Source organism: Tetrao urogallus, assembly GCF_951394365.1.
Source record: "Tetrao urogallus genome assembly, chromosome: 5".
Classification (NCBI taxonomy): domain Eukaryota; kingdom Metazoa; phylum Chordata; class Aves; order Galliformes; family Phasianidae; genus Tetrao; species Tetrao urogallus.
Genome location: NC_136818.1, coordinates 32,824,292 through 32,848,190, shown reverse-complemented (window position 1 = coordinate 32,848,190; position 23,899 = coordinate 32,824,292). Strand labels below are relative to the sequence as shown.

The window sequence follows — 23,899 nt, the reverse complement described above, 5'->3', positions numbered from 1 at the left end:
ATGCCCAAGTTGCTGCACAGCCCAGTGGTAAAGTTTAGTCAGCAGTCTACAGCTTTGAGTTTTGTTCCTGGTTCTGATGCCAATTTCACCTGACTTTGGGACAGTCAGCACACTGTTCTGCATGTTGTTTGTTCCGTTATCAAATGGAGATAACAATACCTAGTTACGTCTGTAAAACGCTGTCATTCAGAAAGACCATCTAAACCATAAAGGGATTCTAAAGGTGAATAAGATATATTCAGGAGTTGTATTATTCCAAAATATTTTCCTCCTGCCCACCTAATTTGATAGCAGAATGAATGACTCTTTCTTTTATATTTTTTTGAATGTTTAACAGAAATCAAGGAGGAAGACATTTTTGCCGAAAGGGAAGCAAACATCCTTCCTTATCTAATGCGAAAACAACAACTTGTATCCAAGCAAAACAGACAGATTTTGGTCATCTTTCCAAGAAGGGCACACCTACTAAATTATACCCAGCACAGTGTGCTAATTTGGGGTATGACTGAGTCACTGCTGAGTCACAAAACTTGTTGTTCGGAGCACTGTGGTGTTCCCAAAAATTCCAGCTTATGCCCTCACCAGTCAACTTCATTTATTATGATAATGAAATAAAGTTTCCATTAGCCTCAGAAAAATCAGAGGACCTGGAAAAAGGGGGAAGCAGAGGATGAGCAGGTCCTATCCAAACTGTTTTGGTCAAGGGATTTGAAGACGTTTTTTTTTTGTTTTAACGCAGCAGGGAAAGAATGAACGTTTCGACCCACAGTGAAAACATGGAGCTTCCTACATGTATTCCAGTGAGCCATGAATGTGTTTTTCACCAATTCAGTGCTGGTAGGGAAATTCCAAGAATTATCAGTGTTATTTTGAATTGAGTAGTATTTTACTTACTCCTGTTTCAAATCATCAGTTGTTTCCACTGCTCTGTGGTGGGAAAGAACTTTCCCTGCTTCATGACCATTTGGAAAAAGGAAAAACAGTAATTCTATCCCAAGCCATGTAGAAACTCCAGAAATTCAAAAAGTGAGAATACTAGTTGTCAGACACAACCAAAGGCAGAAACAGATTGCTGCTGAAAACAAAGGAAGGTAGAAGCCAAAAGACGTTATTTTCTTCCAGTATCAAAAAGCCAAAGTTCAGAGAAACCTACAAAGATAAGCTGTTTCGTGCAGCTGCCCCTGAAACAGTTACAGCAAGGAAGTGTGTTGTTCAGAATGCAGTTAGGTTGCCTTTATTTGATGGGCACAGTTCTGGCTGTTTCAGCTAAGTGCCCCAAATGCAATATTCATAGCGTTAGAGTGTGAGAAAAAGCAACATTGGGAATCAAGCACATAGCCATTATAGTGTCAGATGAATTATAAAAACAAGTATTTTAGCAACTGCATGTACTTAAAGAATATCCTTGATCTTAATGCATCAGGGGCTTTTCTATTTATTACTTACCATTTCCAAAGAAATGTTCTCTGCCAGTAAAAGCTGATATAATGGCATTCCTGTACCTCTGAGCTCCCAAAACACTCTCATTTCTTAAGTATATTGGTTTTGGGCACCATCCCAGGTTCTGAATTGTACCAAATCCCATATAAAATTTTCCAATTCAGACATTAAAGAAGCATATACAACATCTTGAAAGCTTCCCTTACTTGCCTGCTTCTATTATCCAATAAGCCAGTATTTCTTTCAGGCTTCTGTCAAGCAAAGCATTTGATGCTATAAATGTTGCATACTGTATGTCTTAGCACTACAGACCCTGGCACAGATATTTCCACTTTTAGAATGACAAATGATTTCTGTTATTACAAAAAAAAAAAAAAAAAAGTAAAAAAAAAAAAAAAGTAATTCTTTTCAGATGATTAATTACTTGCATTCACTTCAACCATTTCTGCCACATTAAAGATTGGGTTTTATGCACTCTAATGTAATAATGTGATAAAAGTAATTTAAAATACACAATCACCTTTTTTTTTTTTCATGTGAGAAAGACCAAGCTGATTATTAATTGATTTTCATAGAGTAACTTAGGTTCTAGACTATGATAAAACATCAGTTCCTCAAAGACTTCTTTTTAAAATGTAAATTTAGAGCGTACAATTCCATAGCCAAGAACCATTAAGATAGCTATGTCTTTATCCATCAATTAGATACCAGATCCTGTATAAAAAGATCCAATTAAAAGCAATCGTCTCGTAATAGATTTAAATTGCAATACAGTCAATTGTTTTGCTAGCCTTCGTATCTTCAGGGTGAGAATGTGAATCTATGGGCAGCAATGAGAGTGAGTGAAATGAAGACAGATGCACTGAAGAAAAAACATTTCAATTCTCCCTTCCCAAATGCTGTTCATGTGAACCTCTGCACGTACCTTCAAATAGAGAGGGAATAATTTTGATGGTTTCTAGTCAAATAAGGCCAAATGCATTTCTGAAAGTGACCCTTTCAGAGCACATCTGGTTTTAAACTGGAATTTATTTCTACTTATTTAAATGGTAGTGCAAATAGGCAGGATTTTTATTTCTGCGTGCCAAAGTTTGGAAACATGGCGTTAACTTGCATAATATTAGTATTTATTCAAGTAAATACCTCCACTGAAAAAAACACTACTTGCAAATTAAGAGGCGGAGCAGAGCGATGAGAAAGAAACCCAACCTTGCTCTGACAGCCAAAAGGTGTTAGCTGACTGGCTTCAAAATAACAAAATGAGTCCCCATAAACTTGACATGGTTGTATGATTCATATACAGATATAATAATGCAGAAATAAATATGCGCAGCATGTAAAAGTATCCTATGTTAAGAAAGCAGAACTTAATGAATAGTAAATTGTGACACAGAAAAGCCAAGCCTAAAGCATTTCCATACTTGTGCAGTCCTGGGGGCAAATAGCTGGATCTTTGCTCTCCACGATATCACAGGTGCCATCTGGACAAGTCTTGATACTTGGGGTGCATGTGGAATAGTTTGTGGTGATTCCTATTAACAGAAAAACAGACAACTGCATAAACACTACAAACACATCTTCCAAATTCAACTGATGGTTGCAGAGCTTTAAATTGTCCATTCCAGTTAAACTGATACAAGTCCAATCTGTAGTCTAGCACCTTGTGTTACAAGTATCATGTTCAATCCACCAGAAAGAAGAGCAAGGACCATTCCAAACGAACATCGTTTTCCTTCCTACAAAGAATGAATGTTCCATTTGGGTATTATGTTTTATGGGGGATTTTCGTTTGCTTGTTTATTTTAACCACAGCTTCTGGGTAGCTCACTATGCCATGCTGTCCATCTAGAATAAATCAGTTTATATCCATGGAAGTCAAAAGCACAGTTACAGCTAAAGAAGAACTTGACTTCATACAAGAGATACAAACCTTTTCCACTCCCCTGTCTCCACTGGCATCTTCCTGTTAGCGCTCCCAGGCCACCACACTCTTCACATTCAGCAAGGTGCTTACTCATAGCACAAGAGTCAGGGCAGTCCTCTTCTTTTTTAAAAACTGTTGGGAAGAGGGCTTGCTGTCAAATCAGTACAAGGAAAATGAATACACAAGCAAGTTAGATCAAACCATAAGGGAAATTCCTTTCTTCGGGGCAGATAGGAAGAAAGGAAAGATGAGGAAAGAGAGGAGAGAGTGAACACTGACCTGATCAATTAGTTCATGTAACACTTAAAAATCCAGGTGCTACTCTTTTATGAAATTAAACAGTAAGATCATGATAGCATGGTCATTGCTTGATGGCACACAGTCAGTGCCCAAGACAGTAAAAATATGCACCTTGGTTACAGGAAAATGGGGACTGTAAGTGCTTAAAGCTTCATGAAAAACTTTCATCTAAGTGAAAATGTTTTATTATGGGGAATAATAAGCAGGAGCCCAAGAGCAATGCCTTCTAATGTGTGATTTCAAGACAGCACAAGGTTCTCACAAGAAGTCCTCTGCAGGCCTTTTTTTCCCTCTCCCTTAACTCCCTTAACCTTAAATTTAAAAATATATAAATCAAAATGGTAGGGGAAAGTAGGGAGAGAGACAAATAAATCCAGTTAGATCAGAGAATTGTGACTTCATACGATGATGAGCATTAGGAATCACATACGATACACCACTTTACATGCACTAGTTCTTGGACAAATATGTGTTGCAGTTGGGTCTGAATCAGAACACCTAATAAAAACAAATTTTGCCATCTTTATCTTGTTGCTCAGGCTCAGGTACTTACCAGTTCCTTCTAATACAACAGTGAGGAGGGTTTTGGTGTGTTTCCTGCTCTGCTTGTCTGTAGCTTGAACAGTGTATTGTATTTCTTTGCATTCGGGTCTAAGTAGCACAGAGGAATCATTCACATAAATGCTTCCATATTTGTCTTCTCGGCCTTGAAGTATGCCAACAGCATAGCAGCTTACATTGGGGGACAGCAACTTGTAGGTGATGTTCACACCACGGAATTTCATACAGTTTTCGATGCAGATTTTTCCTATCTAGGCTCAAACAGCAACAAAGTAGTCGTAGACAACAGAAACAAATCCAAACATCAAAAATATTCTGTGCTTTACAAAAATCCCTAAAAGAAAATGAAGAATACTTCACCGTGTACAGTTCAACATTTAATTTGTTTTTATACATTTTGATATTTTAAAATCAATGCAGTACCTGAATCACAGAATCATCTATTTTGGGGAAAAGACTACCAAGTTCATCAAGTCCAACAGTAAACTTGACATACTGAATCCTCTCAGTAAAACATCTTCCTTAGTGCTGCCTCCACACATCTCTTAAATACCTCCAGAGATGGGGACTCTACCACTTCCCTGGGCAGCCTGTTTAACCACCCTCCCTTCTTTTTGATGGCCAATCTAAACTTTCTCTAGTTGAACCTAGGTTTCATTGCATCCAGTAGTTTAACACCTGACAAAAGAGACTGACAACTTCTTCTCAGCAGTCTTTCAGGCAGTTCTAAAGAGACTTGACATCTCTCCTCAGCCTCCTCCAGACTAAACAGCCCCAGTTCCCTCAGTCACTCCCTGTTAAGTCTCGTCTCCTAGAACTCTTCACCAGCTTCATTGCTCATCCCTGCACTTGCTTGAGCAGCAGCTTGTAGTGAGGGGCCCAAAACTGGACGCAGCACTTGAGGTGCAGTCTCATCAGTGCTGTAGAGAAAAGTAAAATCACTTCCCTAGTCCTATTGGCCATCTATTCCTGATTCAGGCCAAGAAGTACACCCGTCCAAGCCATGAGCAGCAAGAGTCTCCAAGAGAATACTGTGTGAAACAGCACTGAACACCTCATCTACTGAGCTAATCCTTCAAATGCAATTTATTCAAGTCCTTCAAAAGTGATTCATTCTCAGTAAGAAAGAGGGGTAAAGGATTACCCATTGTCTTTTGTGTAGCAAAACAAAAGCCTTGGCCAAGAGACGTAATGACATTTGGTGCCTGCTGCTGGTGGTAGGCAGTGTTCAGTGATAACATAACCCTGTGATTTGGGAAAGTCTGGGTTCAGCCCCTGTTCTGCCCCAGGCTGATCTGTGAGAAAAGCTCCTATTTCCTTGAGAAAGGAAACGCTTCAGTGTGAACAAAGCTGAGAGTCTTCTCAAATAAGACAGAAATAGAAAATGCTAATGTGCAGGTTTTGTAATACTACAGTCAAAAGTTTCTGGCCAGCAGAGTTTTATGAAAGCCTTAAAAGGAAGAAGAACCTCACTGTTTCCCCTTTGAATTTTTTTAAACATATTCATCTAAAAATGAAAATATGTGGATTTGCCATATTTGATTTTCTGCCTGCCAGAATATGTATGCTAAAGCAGTCTTCAGTCCCAAACAATTCATCTAAGAAGCAATGGAATGTAAAACCCTGTCTCCGGTCCAGCTCACTTTGGTTTTTCCATCTACTACAGTGGGATTCGAATCAGATCCGGACAAATCAGCTTTCCTTGCAGGAAAAACCACAATGCGAAGGATGGGGTATTATTTAAGAGGACTTTGTGATGAATTCTTTTCAAAGGCTTTGGTTAAGATATGTTTTCAAGTACCACTACAGCTGGTAAAAAAGCTTATGTCTACATCTTGGCTTTAGTATTGCTACTAAAAAATGTAAAAAACTATTTCTTTTTTTTTTTACTAATACATTTTCCTATGAAACTGGACTATTTAAAGTCAGAGAGGATGCTCTTGTAATCCTAGAAGGATAACTGTCATAGAACAATCCTATTTAATGTCATGTTCCCATTCATACTACTGACTGGTCACTTGGCACCATGTGTTGGGTTTTGTTTTTTCTCTTTAGTGGCAGTGACGGTAGCACACAAAGACTATTAAAGGAATCACAAGCTGGGCTGTTTCTGGTAGTTCGCTTCCATGCTGTCTCCTCCCTACATCATGCTGGGACTGGCAGAAAGAAAAAGACAAGACTGAAGCTGTTCATAAAATTTGTCTAGACACAGCGTCTAGACAGGACCCATCCAGGACCACATCATCTTAGTTTTGATGTTGCACTGCAATTGGCAATGTGTATTTCCACTGCTGCTGTGATGCTTTTGTGATGCAGTAGTGATGTACCATGGTATTAATCCTTATATTGACCACATTAAAACTGTCTTTTCTTGCTATCTGTCACCATTTCTTTGTACAGGCACCCTCTTTTGATCAGAGACCACATAAAGATGGGGGTACCAAAGAGCAGAATGTCCTTACTGTAGAGCACAGACCAGTATTGCTTTCTTTCTATCACTTCAGGAGAAGCAAAAAATACCCTAGTCAACAATTTTCTATGCCAAATATGGGCTTAGCCTTCTTGCCATCTTGTTCCATTAGGGAAAGCTCAAGCTTATAACCTTGCTCTGCCTTGCAGGTTCTGGATCTCAAATGCAGCAGGGCTTCGTCCCATAGAAAGAAAGTAGACACAGACAACTCATCTTTTTTATGAGGAGGGTAGAAAATAGCCTGATAATCAGGGCTACCATTAAAATACAGTGGAGGTATCTACAAAGACGCATTTTGTAAGACACCCAATAGTTAATTATAGCAGAAATATAGCAAAATTATAGCAAAAATAGCAGAAATATCATTAGCAGAAATAGGAACAGAAAAATCCATCTTTTGAGCTTCAGAATTTAATAAAGTCTGGGTAATGATAATGTTCCTCTTCACTGAATTCCAGAGACATTTCGACATATAAGCTCTTTAAAAATCTCACCCTATATTATTCATCATTTATCTCAGTAAATGTCAATAGGGCTTTAAGTTCTTTGATAAGTTAAATGCCAGTGGGCAAGCCAGTACCATCAGGCCATGCTTCTGTTATTCAATTCATTTAGCTGCTCAGATAGACAAATGGCATCAGCCCAGCAGTTAATCATTTCTTCACGCTCTTGTGTTTTCCTTAGGGCAGGAGACAGTTCAGCCTTCATATTGATTTGGCTCAGTACTTTTCCTCATTGCTCTGGCACATCGCGGCTAATTATGCAGACAACTTGAATAATGTGAAGTGCTGGGGACTAAACTGCTTATGTTGACTCGTGCTCCAAACCTGACCACACTGGAAGTTCAAATATGGTCTCAGAAATACGTAGAAGATAGTTTAGCTGATCAGATAAATCATCTCCAGATGTGTTTTGAATTTTGATGGTCTAGAATCAGAACAAAACCTCTTTATGAATTTACATTTAGGCAACACGAAAAGAGATCTCTTCCCACAGACTTGGAGTTCATGCGACGAATGATTTTTCCCTGCTACTACTGCCACCCAGTGAAACTGCACCATTACTGAAATGTGCTATTGCTCCCAGAAACCCTAACGTTCTTTTTCAAATGTATGACTATATCAAGAAAACACAAAAAATTATAGCTTTCCAATGCTCACTTGTTTTAGTTATGCCATTCTGGAACTAACGAACTATATACTATCAGACTTTAAATGCACACATCAGACAATTCAGAGCATGCGCAGATACAGATGGTTTAACCAAATTTAGTTTGGACGATAGAGAATGAATTCAGTAATTCTTAATAATATTGTAAACCTCTACATGTACATAATGTCTGACTGCACACGAAAACAAAAAATCAATTAATTTTTATAGATTGATGCTAACCTAATAGGTTTCCCCACTTTTTACAGTTACAGTCATATTGAAACATAGATGGAAATACCTCCTAGCATTTTTAGATGCTAAGGGTTAGACTATGACTACCTTAAGCATCTTCATAGTTATTTCTTCTAGGATGAAAACCACTGATTTCATGCCGTCTCTAGGCAATATTTTTGGACACTACCGAGAATAAATCATTCACAATCAAGTGCTACCAAAAATACCCCAAATTTAACAGTAGAAGTATTGTGACAGTTCAAAAAGCACAGAATATGCTCTCAAGCTGCTAACAGACCACGGAGTTTAAAGTTGCAGTAAGGAAGGAATCACTAAATACCCTATAGCAGTCATTTTCCTAAGAAGCCTGCTATGTGAACGCACTTGGAATCTTTTCTTTTAGGCTGTGCTGTGCAGTCTAGGGGTAAAATGCCCCGTGACCAAGCAACAACATTTTCACTGGTCTCTCAAAAGCTATCAGATCATAATGCATTCCATCAGATTAAATATATAAACATGAATTATACTCAGCTTTCCTTTCTTTTCACAACCAGAGTCTTGAAGATGAATAAAACTGAATTCTTCCTTAGAAGACTCCTAATGAACTGGTTTTCTCTGCACTTGGGATGATCATATTTTAGTTTCAGTCCTTCTCTCTGTGCAAACACACTAGTAGCATTACAGCTTTATTTAGTTATGAGAGGTGCTTTTCAGCAGCTCCCCCAAAATGGCCCCTCATTGATGTTTTTAATAATTACTTTCATAACACTACTGTATTAAACTGCTTCCTTATTAATGTACATGTTCCACAGCAATTACATTGCAATTTTCTCATGATTAATGTCAACCTGTTAGAAGGTGTTTCTGGAAGGCAATATTAATAGCAATGGTGGTGATTAAACTAAATTGAGGGTTAAATTAGGAAACACATTAATTACGAACTACCCATTATCGAGAGAAAAGATATTAACATACTGGAAAATGTAGAGCTGGGGCTCCAATAGGTAAGGCAAACATTTTTTTGCTGTTGATATTTTTCCAGTTATTTCTGCATAAGCCAGTAATGGTTGCAAGTTCCTCTGAATATAATACACACTTCTATTTCTGCTTATTAATGTTTCCACAGATAGTTTCTATTCTGCTATTATGCCATGCAAGAGCTATGGTCCAGTCTACTCAATATCCACCATGTCAATATCCAGCAACAGCCATACTGATGTCACGTTTTTCATTGATTCTACTTAAAATAGCTACAGTCAATGCTTTAACCACATGCCATTGGGAGAACACGTTTATGTGCCAACTCGGGAAGAATTCCTGAAAGCTTTATGTAAGGAAAAAAAGAAAAAAAAAAGTAGAAATAAGCTCAAGCGTTCCACAGAGGGAGATAGAAATGAGCATGTAATTGCTAAAAATAAACAATTAGGAGTGAAATAGCTACAATTATGCCAGCATAGCCAAATCAATGAGGAAGAAACGAGAAGCAGTTTTGAAATACTCGTATTTCATATCTCATATGCAATTTCAGACTGTACCTTGAAACATAGCTAAACTTCATGTGCATATGAATTAGAGTCAGAATCAAGAAACAGAATTTAGATTACCTACATTTCACTCCCGTGCTCTATATACTGGCTCGGTTTCTAACAGAGTGGAGGTGTAATTAACTCAGATCTTACTTGTGCAAAACGTTGAGCATTTCGATTTACAGTGAAGCGATAAGTTGTGTTTGGAAACTGAATGCTGACAGGAAGTATGGAGACATTGAAATGAAGCATCACTGATCTTTCTGGGCCATTAAATTCTGTGTCGTTCACCAAAACATCCAACTGGAAGGAACGATGCTCTGTGACTGAAATACTTTTATTCAGTACCAGTTCTGCAAGAGAAAAGATCAGTCTGTTACAGACCCACATTATCTCAGAATGTGTTTTTTGATATTGTACTTCCTTCCCCAAATTAAAAACATCAAAGCTATTGCTAATAGGAAACAAAAGCAGGTAGAAATATGCTACTATGGATTTATGCTCTGTGCTACTCAAGAGGTTTGAAGAGGTATGATGAGGTGATCTTCCCTTCAGACCCTGCTGAAAAGCCTATGATCACAACCTCTTGCTTCTCTGTACTATGAACTTTGTCCTATATTTTCTCTATCACAGAGATGCATCATTTTTTTTCAGCACAGGTTTAAAGCTCGCTGTTTTGCTTAACTTAAAATCCCTCAGCTTTCTTTGGCTTAATATTTACAAAATGCTTGGAAGAGTTAAAATAGCAGTTGTCAAGTAACTTTTTTATTCAAAGAAAGAGAACTTACTGTATTCATGTTGAGTTCCCCTCACTTGGCTGCCATTTGGGCTAAAGTGGATTTCTTCAAAAATGTGCTCCACCCGAAATGTTTCATTTATCCATGGATCATCAGTAATTATTGTTCCTGTGTATTTCTTTCTGCTGCTTTCAAGGGGATAAATGGGTGTGGTGTCTGCATCATACACAGTTAGCGTTGCAAGGACAGTTCCCTGGAAGGAAATCAGAAATGACATGCTGAATGATCTTGAAGTTTTCTTCCTTTGACATACATTTAGGAGATTAAAATTGGTCATATAAAACCTTACAGCTTTCACTCAGGTTCATTCTTACATTCAAATCCATTTTAAGCTTCAGGATACCACTATTGCTAACTTTTATGTTGTTCTTCTTCCAGGAAATACATAGAAACATTTTATTACAGCAGGTTAGTATTCATAGCTACTTCCAGAGCTCAAGGAGGGACACCATATCTGGTCTCAGTGTTAGTTTTTTGGATACAGCAATCTCCACTTAATCCAGTTCAAAGATAGGCTTTTGGGTGAATTAGTGAGGAGCACTAATTCAAGCTTCAAGATGCACTGTTTCCAGCTTGTGCAACTAGGAGTACTCAATCCATTTACTCTTTTTTTTTTTTTTTTTTAAATTAACTAATGAAGCACCTTTCCAAACAAATATTTTAGGATGCAGAGAATGGCAACCTTCCTGGTAAAAACAAACAAACAAACAAAAAAAAAAAACACAAACACAACCAACCAACAGTCAACAAACAAATAACTGTAAGTGACAGATTGGCAATCTTCTTTTCAACTAGATTTTGCTTTGATCATTACAGCTAGGGAGGGAGAGAGTATCAGGTAATGCAAGGGCTCTGGCTTGTGCATCAACTCCAGTACTTCACCGCTCCTAGTCTTATAAGCATGTTGCAATAAAATTGATGAGAACATGTGCTACAGACATCAGTCCCAGAGAACCCTTAACTGCTTATGTAGAGGTGAAAAAGTGTTAGATGGCTCAAAAGAAAGACAGCAGACACCAAGGTAATGGTGAAAAATACATTGCCATATAATTATTTTAGTCTGCATCTAAAATACAATTTTTTTATAATTTATTATTTTTATAATTATTATATTATTATTATATGCCAAACATTTGAGGTAGGAAGTGAGTGCACATATACATCTATGTTTATAAATAAATTTCAAGAATAGTATATCATATTTAATTTAATATTTAATCAATGTCATTCTACAGTACTACTTACAGAGCAGACAAGTAATACATGCAATTAAAAGACAAGGAAATAAAGTCACACTCATCAAACTTAGTACCTGAAATGACAGAAATGGCATTAGTTGTCTGTCTTCTGTTTAATCTACTAGATTGTATTTTCTACCTGGACATCAAATCCACATAGCTTTTAATACTGTTATTAGCAATTCTGTTGCTCAAGGCTTATTTAGTTAATAGAAAACATTGAAAGTTTCTGAATATAATGTTTTTTTTTCCACTGCAAATTGACAGTGAAAAGTATATTCTGAACACTTTTTGGACATATAATTTCAGAGATACTATACTACTTTCTAAAACAGTTTAATGATAATTTCCCTTTTTCTCATCCAAAGAGAAGTGATACTCACAAATCTTAAAGTTCTCAAAAGCAAACAGGAGTTGCTTTATGACCAGACAAACATCATACGTTCATGGGCATCTTGTAAGTGCTTGTTCTAGTCTGGAGGTGGCAGCAAACTCCTAAAATCAATCTTTTCTCTTTCAAACTTAACTATGAGCAAAACATACTCTGAATGGAAATCTGACTGCGAAACAAGGCTGCTGTTATGGATTAAAAATCCTCTCATGAAATATGCATCATTTAGGCCCATAAAGAAGTTTCTTATATATACCACTGCCCAATTAGGTAGGAAGAGCCAAAGAGCCCACTTGTACACTTCTCTACTGAAGCAATGGGTATACATGTGCAGGAGGCACTCAGGAAGACATTCAGGGGTTCAGACCTCATGAACGATCACCTTGGCACAGTTAAGAATAAATAGGAGGAGGGCATTAAACCAACATCCTTGATGTTAGTGACCCTCCCTACAATCACTGCGCTGCTGATTTCAGGGACCAAATAAAGGAGAACATTACCTCTTTTCTGTTGAATTCCACGACAGCATCTGCAGTGTCAGTGCCGTTGGGAAGGAAGGGAGGAGAGTCATCTTCATCTAACACATTGATGAGGAAGGGCACCTCAACCTCCATTTCCCTGAAGCCTTCTCTCACGGTGCATTTGGCGATCAGCTCGTATCTCTCTCTCTCCTCTCGATCTAGGCGCTGTGTTACACTCACACCGGTGCTGTTCTCATTGTACCGAAAAGGCAGGCCTTCAGCTGGAAAACATGGCCACATTGTAAATAGGGACAATCACTCCCCATTACAGAATTCTGATACTTTTCTTCTTTAATATTCTTTTGCAATAACTCCATTTACACATCAGGACCGCCTAACAAAAGGCAGACCAGGAAGTGAAATAGAAAAACAAGTTGTGGAGCTGTATTAGGGTAGGCAGAAAACGTGGAAGTTCCTGCTGTCTAGATGAAGCACAATTTAAAGCTCAGAATATCCACAATCTTCTCTTCCCAGGTACAAACTTCTAAAACCCATCTTTCCCTTAGGAAGGAGACAGTCCTCCTTCCCGTCCTTTCTGTATAATTCAAAGGCAAAATATTCAGGTTCAGATCACATTTGAAAGGGAATTTCCTTCAGACAATCAATCTAGAGGATCTATTACAGGAGAGATCTTAACAGTGCAGTTGTTTGCACCTATTTCTGGGTCCCAAGTGAATCAGTTCCAGTTTTACCTGCCAACAGTTTGTAGGTAATGCTGAGATTCTGACACAGATGATGAACTGAGGGTAGCTGGAGCTGATGAAATGTACCAGGAGGTTTATTCTCCTTGATGTGAAATGAGAGATCCATTTCTGTGAAGCAAAGCTGCCTTGCTGTCATTGAACTGCAAGCCGGTGCAGTAGCATTGATCAAAGAGAGGACAACTGTGGTACGAGTAGCAGAGTCACATTCCTTCTCTTGGAAAGGGTGGGACGAGAGGAAGACATACAGCATCACCTTTGACAATGGCATCCAGTTTCCTACAGCTTCAGAAAGAACACACCAGACAAAATGTTTTATGGAAAACAACCTATTTCTCATACACTTTTGTACTCTAGTTCTTTATTTCACAAACACCTGCATAGTTCTGTTAGATAACAACAATTCTTGAATATATCATTTGCTGGTTGGAAGACCTTAAATCTTAAACCTAGAAATCCCAGAAAGCTAAAAACTCATAGGTGTCATACCACAAGTTTTAAGTTACAGAACCTCACTAAATGATACCAATGTTTTGCATGTAAGACACTAGCATATACAAGTCACTGCTAGCAATCAGCTTTTTGACTGTTTTTTGTTGTTGTAGTTTTAAGGGACTAGAGCATAGTAGAGTTGCAGTGGGGAGAAAGAGAACAAAGTAGTAACAAATAGACCCAAAACTTTTGTCATTAAAATCACAGCATTGTGACAGTTTACCAGTTGAAGGTGTGGGCTAAATTGTCTGGAGCACAATCTGCTTCATAATTCTGAAATATAAAGAGCTGGCCAAAAGATAACAGAGACATTTAAATCAACTTGTGGCATCTGCTAATACACCCTCAAGACTCAATTATTTTGATTAGCAGCATTTGACTACAGACAAAATGATAGCATCTCTGTGACAGATCTAATTCACTTGGAAAGGCTCTATAGGTCACTGCGATATGAAAAAAACAAGAAGCCCCAAGACTTTCAAGTCGTGGATAGCTGCTCTTCCCTTGCCCAGTTACAAATGGGAATCTGATATTTATGAGCATCAAAAATGCAGAGAATAAGGATGAGATACTAAGCAGTAAACACATGAAGCAGTAAGTGCCTGAAATTGAACATTTAAACATCAAGGCACCTCAGTCAAAGAGTAGTGCTGTAGTGCTGATATATGGCCCTCCAACTCATCACTTACTACAGGCTCACCAACAGCAGCATTTTTGCAACTGATCACAGCAGTATGCCATTAGCATCTCATCCATTTCCTTCTCCATCATCAAATGATAATTTCCTCATGGATCAAAATCACCAAGACCGCTTTATTGATGGAGATAACTCATTTCAGTAGCTGAAAAGTAAGCTTCCTTAAAAAGCCAAATCTCTTTGAGAGAGGTACACAACCGCTTCTTCCAAGAACCACTGGTGTTACTTGCAAATCCGTATGAATCCACATTGCCAGAGTTTGAGGCCTGTTTATGTGAGAGTTTGAAGTAATCTAACTGCATCTGTGTAGTCACAAAGCACCCAACATTGACACTGCGCAATTGGCTCAGTTTGCATCAGTAGATGAATAAACTGCAAATCTCAATATCATAGTGAGAGCAATTGAATCTGTCTCAGATTAACATTTGCTTCAGCATGCATCTCCTTGTATCTGCTGCAGGTTTTGTTGGGTCTGGTTCTTCATTTTAAAATAGTAGGTGTTGGGTGTTTGTTTTTTTTTCCCAAATTCAGTGCTTATGCAGATGGACAAATCTCATGATCTGAAGATACTCTAAGAACAGAAATTTCCACTAGAAAAGCTTCCTGTACTTACACAGCATGTTAAAGTCTTCTCTATCTAGGCTCTTGCTGAGGTAGAGAAGTCCCATTTTTTCTCTGATTTGAAACCAGTGATTTTCATGGGATCTTGCTCGAGAAATGATGAGATTCTGGCACAGATGAAAGTGGGCTGATTCCCCATGGGAATCCCTCAAGGCGTGGATGCGCAGGAGCGGCGTACCTGCTGGCTGGTCAATGTAGACATTCTCTGAGTACTCCTTTCTGGGAAAGTACAGACCAAAGGAAGCTGCAAAAGAAGGCACACAGCAGGAGAGTTCATCCCAGTTAAAAAAATTTTTGCATTGACATTTTCTTAAGAGACGCACTTCCAAAGAACTGAAGGCTTCATTTTGTAAGGATTAAGGAAGCAATAAAAGTGATGAGAAAAATGCAGATCCTCATCTGGCATAAATCAGTATAGTTTTGCTGCTCTCAAGCCAGGGACATAGCCACCAAAGACCTGGCCCATAGTTTATGCTGAAGTTGCACAATCATCTATTTTTTGAAAGTAAAACTGCTCTGCTATAAGCATGGCCCAGTTCAAGCTGAACACTTAACAAACCTCTGCTTGCCAGGTTTTACTGAAGTCCACACCTGAAGCTCTCAGGTCTTCTTCCTTTATTTCACAGATAACATTCAGATAGGGGAAAAGTTTTTGATGAAATCACACAGTTTAGAAATGAAAATGTTTTTTGCTGACAGAAAACAGACAAATTTATCAGTTTTCTCAAACTTAACCTTGAATCATAAAACCTTCCTTACATAGAACTTTCTGAGCAAGACAACATAATACTTTCTGAACAGAAAATGGGAGTTGTTTAAAGAAAACTTATATGAAAGTAATAGAAATGCTGTAAATACCAGAGTGAAAAGCTCAGAACTGACTTATTTGAAGAGGTGAAGGAAATAGACAGCTATTTTTAAAACAGTGAATAGAAATGACTGGTTCTTCTCCAGTTTTTTTCCTCTATCTCATTATAGGCATTTGCATTCAGTAGGTCTCAGCTGAATCCTGACGTCTGTTTTTTTGCAGACTATCTCATTTCACACAATACTTTGCAGTGACCTTTCTGCCCTTTTCCTATGCCTCCCTTCCAACTCCTTGCGAAGTTGATCACAGTAGAAAGGCTGATACACATGGAGATAACAGCCATTAAAAAATAAGCATGAAAATCACGGTGTAAAAAGATCAATTGAGTTGTCAGGAATACTGAGTAGCCTGACAGAGCTCTGGATTGCAAAATGGCCATTAAACAGAACGAGGCCTCCAAATTTACAAAAGTGCTTTTCATTTGAAGATAAGTAAGGTTTGGGTGGGATTTTTAGAATCATGAGAGTCAGGCCAACATCTGTATCCGCTGCAGCTGGCTGAAAGAGACTAACATCTTGTTTGGGTGTGCAGGCAAACTGATGTTAGAATGAATTGCAAAGACATCCCACCTGTAATGTATGTGAACAGTGATACTGGCATGCACCAAAGTACTGTCACACTGTCCTCCACACTGTCCTCCATCTGCACTGACAGCCTGTGGTTGCTCCTATGCAACAGAACACTTGCAGAGCATTTTGCAGAGTTTTTTTTATTGTATAATCTGATTTGATAAGGAGTAAGACATATAAAAGACTCATACATCTGCTGAACAAATAATTTCCATATGATACAAACACGGGACTATTTTAGCTAAAAGCAAGTCAAGTAGAAATGAAACTGATGGTAGCACAGCAATAACAATGTGGATATAAAGCCAAAACATCTTCAAAATACCACAGGATGTGTCGTTCATTTTACATTATTATTAGACTCCTACACTATTTTGCTGAATGGAGAGGATGACAAACAAACTGTAAATTAGAGACCTCTTAATTCCTTTGGAAACACCACAGAAACTACTGTACCTTGCAGTGCTTCATGACATCATTAGTATCCCTGGATGCAATTACATCCATGTGATTTACAGGACCCCATTACTTGTTCTACAGATGCTTTGCAGTACATGAATAAAGTAGTAAAACAATGCAATAGGTGAATTTGCTCCAGAGTAATTAATTCAAAAGCAAGCCAACGAAATCCTTTCTCAGAGTTCTAGAAAAGCAATTTAAGCAGTGGCTCCTAAAGCCCCTTATTGAGAAGAAAACAACTACTTCTGACTCTGGCCCCATTACCACCTTTTAGCATTAGACTCCTGAGCGCTCTTAATGCATCTCAAATCTTTTTGCAGCCCTGCTGCCTGCCTCTTTTTGGAACTGCAGGAAAGGATGGGGAATCCACACCACACCACCAGGATTCCTAACAAACAGGTCCATTAATGAAAGGTATAAGGTGATATCCAAAGGGAAGACCCAGCCCCAATGCAAATGAATAGATTTCCTTCAGGTATTTTCTATAAGATTGCGATTCTAGAATTGTAAAAAATTCTTCACGAGAAGTTCAGAAATTCATGGCTATTCATTGCTCAATGAAAATAAATTAATAAATAAATAGATTGAACTCACTGACGTGTGCAAGTGAGGTTTATACAACAGGATGGAGGAATATTTATTTATTTCTAAGACTGAGGTGAACAGCTCTAATGTGAGGAAGGATGAAGGGGACACATCCTGTGGCTGTAGTGGATATTAAACATTTTTATGTTTCACTCAGAAAACAAGTACTTCAAATCAAAACTCTTTACAGCAATGCAGAAAGTTAGATGGTTTTAAGAAAATAAAAAGATAAATTTGACTTAGCCATGTTATTGCAACAAGATTCATCCCATGCTGCTGATGTTGAAATTACTGGGATTTTGTAAAGTGCTTTGTGTCACTCTTTAATCTCATTTCAAGCACTGGAAGGGATGAGAAGTATGCAACAGACTGCCCAAGTAGAAACCACACTCTGCATGTCAATCTTTGGAGTGTGATTTTGAAGGAGACCTTTGAAGTAGAAACGTAGCACCCACTTCTCTGAATCATGTTCATTCCTTTAAGCCCTAGTAAGTTAAAACCAGATTCAATAAACTTGCCATCTGGCAGGTACACTGCAGGAAGAAGAGATTCTAATCCTGGTCAAAGTGCCTTATGTCCTGACAAAAATCGATTTCCAAGAATTTGTGCAAGATTCCTATGGAAACCAGATGGAGCTTTTATTGAATATGCCACTTAAATAAGGGGTAGCTCCGATGGTTACAGTCAAAACTGATGGTTCAAGTGCTTTTGGTTAGGAGTTAGAAACAGAGAAAAATTTCAAGTCATAACCTCGAAATCCACCATCAGAACCTTTTGCTCTGTGGCATACTTGAGTACATTACTGTGGATAGGAGAGATGAAGAGACAGAGAGAGAGGGAATTATTGGAATATTTTGGCATCTCTGAAGTTTTTTATTATTATTATTATTTTAAAGAGAATGCTTCACCTCGTCTCGATTCTGCAATCAGCGCAGAAAACACTGCAAACTCTGATGGATGAGCAATATAACATGATAATAGCGTATCAGTAACATGCAGATTGGAAAAGTGATCACGCTGAAGCGGATGTAATGCTACTGACTAATAGCTCCTACAGGAAATAGATACAGTCAGGACAGCATTTTTCCAGCTCAAGGAGAGAAAGCAGATAAAAATGAGAGTGGAGAAATGAGATTATACATAGTCTGAAGCCTTGATGTAAACAGCTTTTGAAAGAAGGCAATTTTTCACCTGGCTTTTTTTTCTTTCTTTCTTTTTTTTTTTTTTAAACGCAAATTAAGAGATGAATGATGCATTTTTTGAAACAAATTGATGTTTTGAGAAAAACTTGTTGTAGAAATTTTGCATGTTTTTTATTTTTCATGCTTGCCACTGAATACTTCGGTAGCATAGGTGGACTACTCTTGGTGGAAACTATGAAAACAGAGTGAAAACTGAGTATAGCAATGTTACCTATGTTCTTACTATCAACTGTGAGGCAGAAAACATAATTTGGCTTTTCAGTCACTAAGTGAAGTGGCATCAAACTTTATATTACTAAACTGGAGAAGTTCAGCATGAAAATCTGTCTCCCAGGACATCTGCAGTTTTCAGGGTAAGACTTTGAATAGCATGAGTTGAAGTGAATTATCCTAGGCACAAAGATTGCTCTGGGAAAGAATATGCTTAGACAACTGCAAAAGCATCCCAAGTGCACATGGATCATCTGCAGAGTCTCAGTGTGGCTACTGCTCAGGGCCAGAAGGCAACTCACAGCATCCTAATCAAAGAGACGCTGATGCTGTATGGTGATGCTCCAACCTCATGGCTAAAGCCACAGGGAGAGTGAAAGCTGCACACTGGCTCAAATTCAAGGCCTGAATTTGAGACAGAGGGTTTAGCTAAATAAGCAGGTGTTTTAAACAGCTCATAGTGAAACTTCAGAGCGTAAATGGCTGCTATTTTGTTAAAGTTACACCTTGCAACTAATCAAAAGCCCCGTCTTAATTTAAAAAGTTCAAATGACTGAAATGTAGCATCTCTCTTCAAAGTTGCTCAGGGTTTAATTAGTCACATCATCAGAAAAATGACCTCACTGCTACGTTCTGCATTCATTTCACCATTCATGTTATATGACACACTTCTTTTCCCCTGTATGAGAACCTCCACAGTCTCACGATGTCTGCTGGATTAGCAAACATTTAAAACACTAACACTTGTTTGCATTAAAAAAAAAAAAAAAAAAAAGAAGAAGAAGAAGAAGAAGAGGAGCTTAAGAAAAAAAAAAACAGCAAACTGAAAATGGAATGATGGTTGTTTTTCATTCAGCGTGTAACAGATACCTGTACAACCCACATGTGGCCAAGTTTGTCGAGCTCCCTGCAGCACTTGGGAGGATAACATGGTAACTTCTTAAAAACGGAGCAGACCTCTCAAAATCCCACATCAAAAATTGACATGCAAAGAAAAGGTGCATGTTTTCAATGCAATGATAGCCCTGTCATTCTAGCATATAGGAGATAATGATATAACAGATGAACACAGGACTCAGCTGCTAATAATCCTCCATTTGTTGCACAGCATCAGATTTCAACGAGCAATTATCTGGCAAGGTTAGTTTTGTGTTTCTGAAATAATTATCTTTACTTTTGATGAGAAGCCATTATGTTCCATTACTAGTATTAATATACCCAATGTTCGATTCATCACAGATCAAGAGCAGCAATGCACTTGTGTATTTCAAATTAAAGGATTCATCCACTTAATGTCCTCCTAGCCCCTACGGAACTAAGTAGTAAACTCACCCTTATTAACCCAAAAGTCAATCATTTAGAAAAAACACTGACACTAAATGGAAAGAGTAGCATGAAACAGCATAGCTAGAAATAACGCTGGGGGCCGAATATCCTTCGAGATATTCAAGATTATGTCTGCCACTTAACACAGGCTGCTCCATCTCACAAGAATAGATGTGCTTCTGCCAGCATCTAAATGAGTGACTCTTCAGTCAGAGATGGTGTGGCATTGAGAACAATCTCCACCTCACGTAGGGAATGGCTCCAACCTTTCCTTCAGCTCAGCAGCAAGATTTTAAATTCAGAACTACACTATCCATCATTGCACTGGGACTCATTTAAAAGGTAATCATGGGAGAAGGACTATTTCCAATAGAGCAAGTTGCACATCTCCAGAGATAACTGCTCAAAGAACTAGTGTTCACCAAGGCAAAACTTAATACAGAGCAAAGCAGCCTGCAAACACCTCTGAAAAGGAGCAGCCAGCAAGCCCTGCTACCATCTACAGATTATGCTGGAGTGCCTTAGTTAGCTGGGGTAAGTCTCAGTGTCAGAAATTGGAGTATGTGGGGAAGAGCCTGGTGCACTTATCACTGCTTGCTGGCTGTCCCCGGGGCCAGCAGGAACATGAAACCTATGGCAGAAACCCAGGCTGCTGCAGTCCCTTCTGTACACCTTGGCAGCCAGGCACAGAGTGGGCAGCCCTGTTGAGTGGGCAGTCACCTCTCAAAGCTGATTTTTGCACAGATTACTACAGGATTCACTTGGTTTTATGCAGAGAAGCCCAGTTAAACTCTGTCCTCACTGCACCGAGTTGGTCTGGTATTAAATGGGGAGGTTGGTGGCCCTGCCTGTGGCAGGGGGGTTGGAGATTCATGATCCTTGAGGTCCCTTCCAGCCTGGGCCATTCCGTGATTCTGTACGAGCTTGGACAGCAGCATCAGTGACCTGAGTATAAATCACAGCACATCTGAGAGTCACCAGAACCACAACAGAAGAGCTGACAAACACCAAATTAACTAGCAAGCCATTACTGCAGTTCAGCAGCATGACGTTATTTATTTTTAGGTATGTTATTTCAAGCTGATAATTACAGGAATTGTAACAGATATGATGCGATACAGCAAACATAAGAAACTGTTTTAAACCGAAAATGTAATGAATTCCTGTTTTGTAAAGCTGCTCCTCTGGATCCTAAGTTAGAGTGGACCGATCACCGCAGAGCTTCACATCCAACATTCTGAAAGTATACTCAGGTTTTATGGAGCCTGGTAATTGCTGTTTCACCTGATGTATGCATTTACTTGTAGCACCACTGCTAGAGAATGACAGAATGAATTCCAATGGCAGCAGCACCAGAGGAATACACGTGTTAAATAGAATATGATACTTCCAGAGGGAACAGGTCCTTGCAAAGTGATGGCAAGCAGAAACAATGGCTAGAAAAATTCCAGACCTGATAAACTGGTCTGCTTTAAGTTAATTGCCTCTCTTGTGATTTTCCTCACCACGTTCCCATGCTCATATTGAAAACAAGCCTGGATTTTGATTGGAAACATACAAATTTTTAGATACAAATATGTGATAGAAAAGCTTAGCTGACCACCTGTATTAACACACCAATCTCGAAAATGAGAGTTCCACAAGACATTAATAAGACAAATCTGCCAAAGCCAAGAGATGTATTAGATTAAAATAATGTTTTCTTAAGGTGTCAGGCATTTCAACCATAAATTTCAAAAGCTCAAGTCCAAAGTCAGATCCCTAAATTTGTAAAAAAATAAAGTACTTCAATTGGATTTGCGAGAATTGTCAAGGTTTTGATTTTAGCCTCAAGTCACAACTGGCAAATACGCATCTTCCAGAAAATGGGAAAACAACTTCCAATAGTCTACAGATTTCCTGATGTCTACTTCAAGCTGAGGTCAAACCTGTGCCTACATCTTCTCCTGAGGGCCCATACTTCTAGGTCTATTCTAGATGCACACTTTTGAACCAAAAATGCTAGAAGCTTCCTTTCTCTTGCTTCTTTACAGTTTTGTTACTTTTCATCAAGACAGCAAGATCTTGATGGTTCACTGATCTCAACGCCAGCGTTACTGAAACATACACCATTCTTCATAGAAATCAACGAGCACAGAAAGCTTCTTTGCAAAACTGCAGGGGTTTCTGCAAATTCTTTATATCCTGATTCTTACATTCCTCATTTTTTATTTGATTAAATAATAATTCATTCTGAAGCATGGCTTAATTGCTTGAGAGTAACTGGATATAATTTGACTCAGTATGTGTACAGAGCTGAAACGTAAGATGGAAAATCTGACTGGCAACATGTTACATTAATAAATGGTTGATAGAATTTATTTCCATTAAGGTCAAATTTCAGGTGTTTACAAGGCAGTAAAATAAAAAAAGATGATGATGTTTCATTTCTATACCAGTGCGTTTCACTTCTGTACAGGCCCAAAATATGTTGTCACATGTAAGTGAACATCCAGTGATCTGTATTTTGGTTTGGCAACTAATCCTGAATTCAAGAACGCTGAAAAAAACATCTCAAAGAGATCCTGTGTTAAATGCTGCAAAATGTGAGGCTTTGAGTTTGCTTACAGCAGGTGACAAGCAAAAATTTTCACTTCAATACCCATGAAGGTAGAGTTTATAGGCATGTGCACATGTATGTATCAAGATGAAAATAAGATCCTAAATATTTGTATATTTGCATATTTCTCTACTGAGGTTGGTATAAGTACCTCCTTGTCACTGGAAACACCTTGTACAATGCTATGTATTCACTATGCATTGGAACAGTTCATAACATATTCTCTCCAAAGCAGGAAGCAGTTAGGGCGGGGGGCCAAGCAAGCCCCACTGAAGATTTACAAATAAGAGATCTGAGAAGTAATCACAAGTTCTTCATTTTACCATGTATATGGTCATTTCTGTTCTGTTGTACATAGGTTTATAGAAGGGAGCCATGGTTATCGAGAAGAAAGGAAAAACCAAAAATCTAAGTGTTACAATGCTGTTTTTATAGCACTTTCAGCTCCACTGCAGAGAGACTCTACAGGCACTGGTCCACCATTTTTTCTAGCTCTGATTTTTCTTTCGCTTTCACTAGTTTCAGTGCACCCTGACAACTCAACATGTTCCATGTTTCTTCATGCTGCTCATGTTCCTTGCAAGTGGAAATATTCCGCATCGCATAGCAAGAGATGCCAAGATAACAAGGTGAGTCAGTCTGCTGTTTTGTTTTCAATTGTCAAAACAGCAACCGATTTCCTATTACCCTCTATGTGCACTCTGTATGTGAGTTCCAAAATGTATTTATATACGACATATGTGCAGAGGTTGTGATGCATGAGAAGATAGAGAAGCAGAGAAATGCTCTGTGCTAAAACTGGTACACAAGTTGTAAATCTCAATCCATAAAATCCTCAATTAATAATGTAGTGACGTACAAGTGCTCTAAACTCCTGTTATATTTCAATTAGCTTTCTCATATATTTACTCCAGAAATGCTGAGCTCATGCACAGGATAAACATTATAGCATTCAGTTGAAGAACAAGGTGCTGAAAACAAAATGTGTTTAAAACTTGGAAAAAAGAAAAAAAATA

At 38.3% G+C, this 23,899-nt stretch overlaps 1 protein-coding gene across 1 annotated transcript in view; it reads right to left on the bottom strand.

Moving 5' to 3' along the window:
- The window catches only part of RET (ret proto-oncogene), a gene marked incomplete at both ends in the record, with an annotated part of 78,136 nt that overhangs the window by 21,061 nt on the left and 33,176 nt on the right, over positions 1-23,899 (bottom strand). The window contains 8 exons of the mRNA XM_079535439.1: positions 2,862-2,972; positions 3,371-3,496; positions 4,218-4,476; positions 9,761-9,960; positions 10,396-10,597; positions 12,534-12,775; positions 13,247-13,540; positions 15,058-15,309. Coding sequence (XP_079391565.1) covers positions 2,862-2,972; positions 3,371-3,496; positions 4,218-4,476; positions 9,761-9,960; positions 10,396-10,597; positions 12,534-12,775; positions 13,247-13,540; positions 15,058-15,309 — 1,686 coding nt within the window. The remainder of the gene's footprint in view (positions 1-2,861; positions 2,973-3,370; positions 3,497-4,217; positions 4,477-9,760; positions 9,961-10,395; positions 10,598-12,533; positions 12,776-13,246; positions 13,541-15,057; positions 15,310-23,899) is intronic.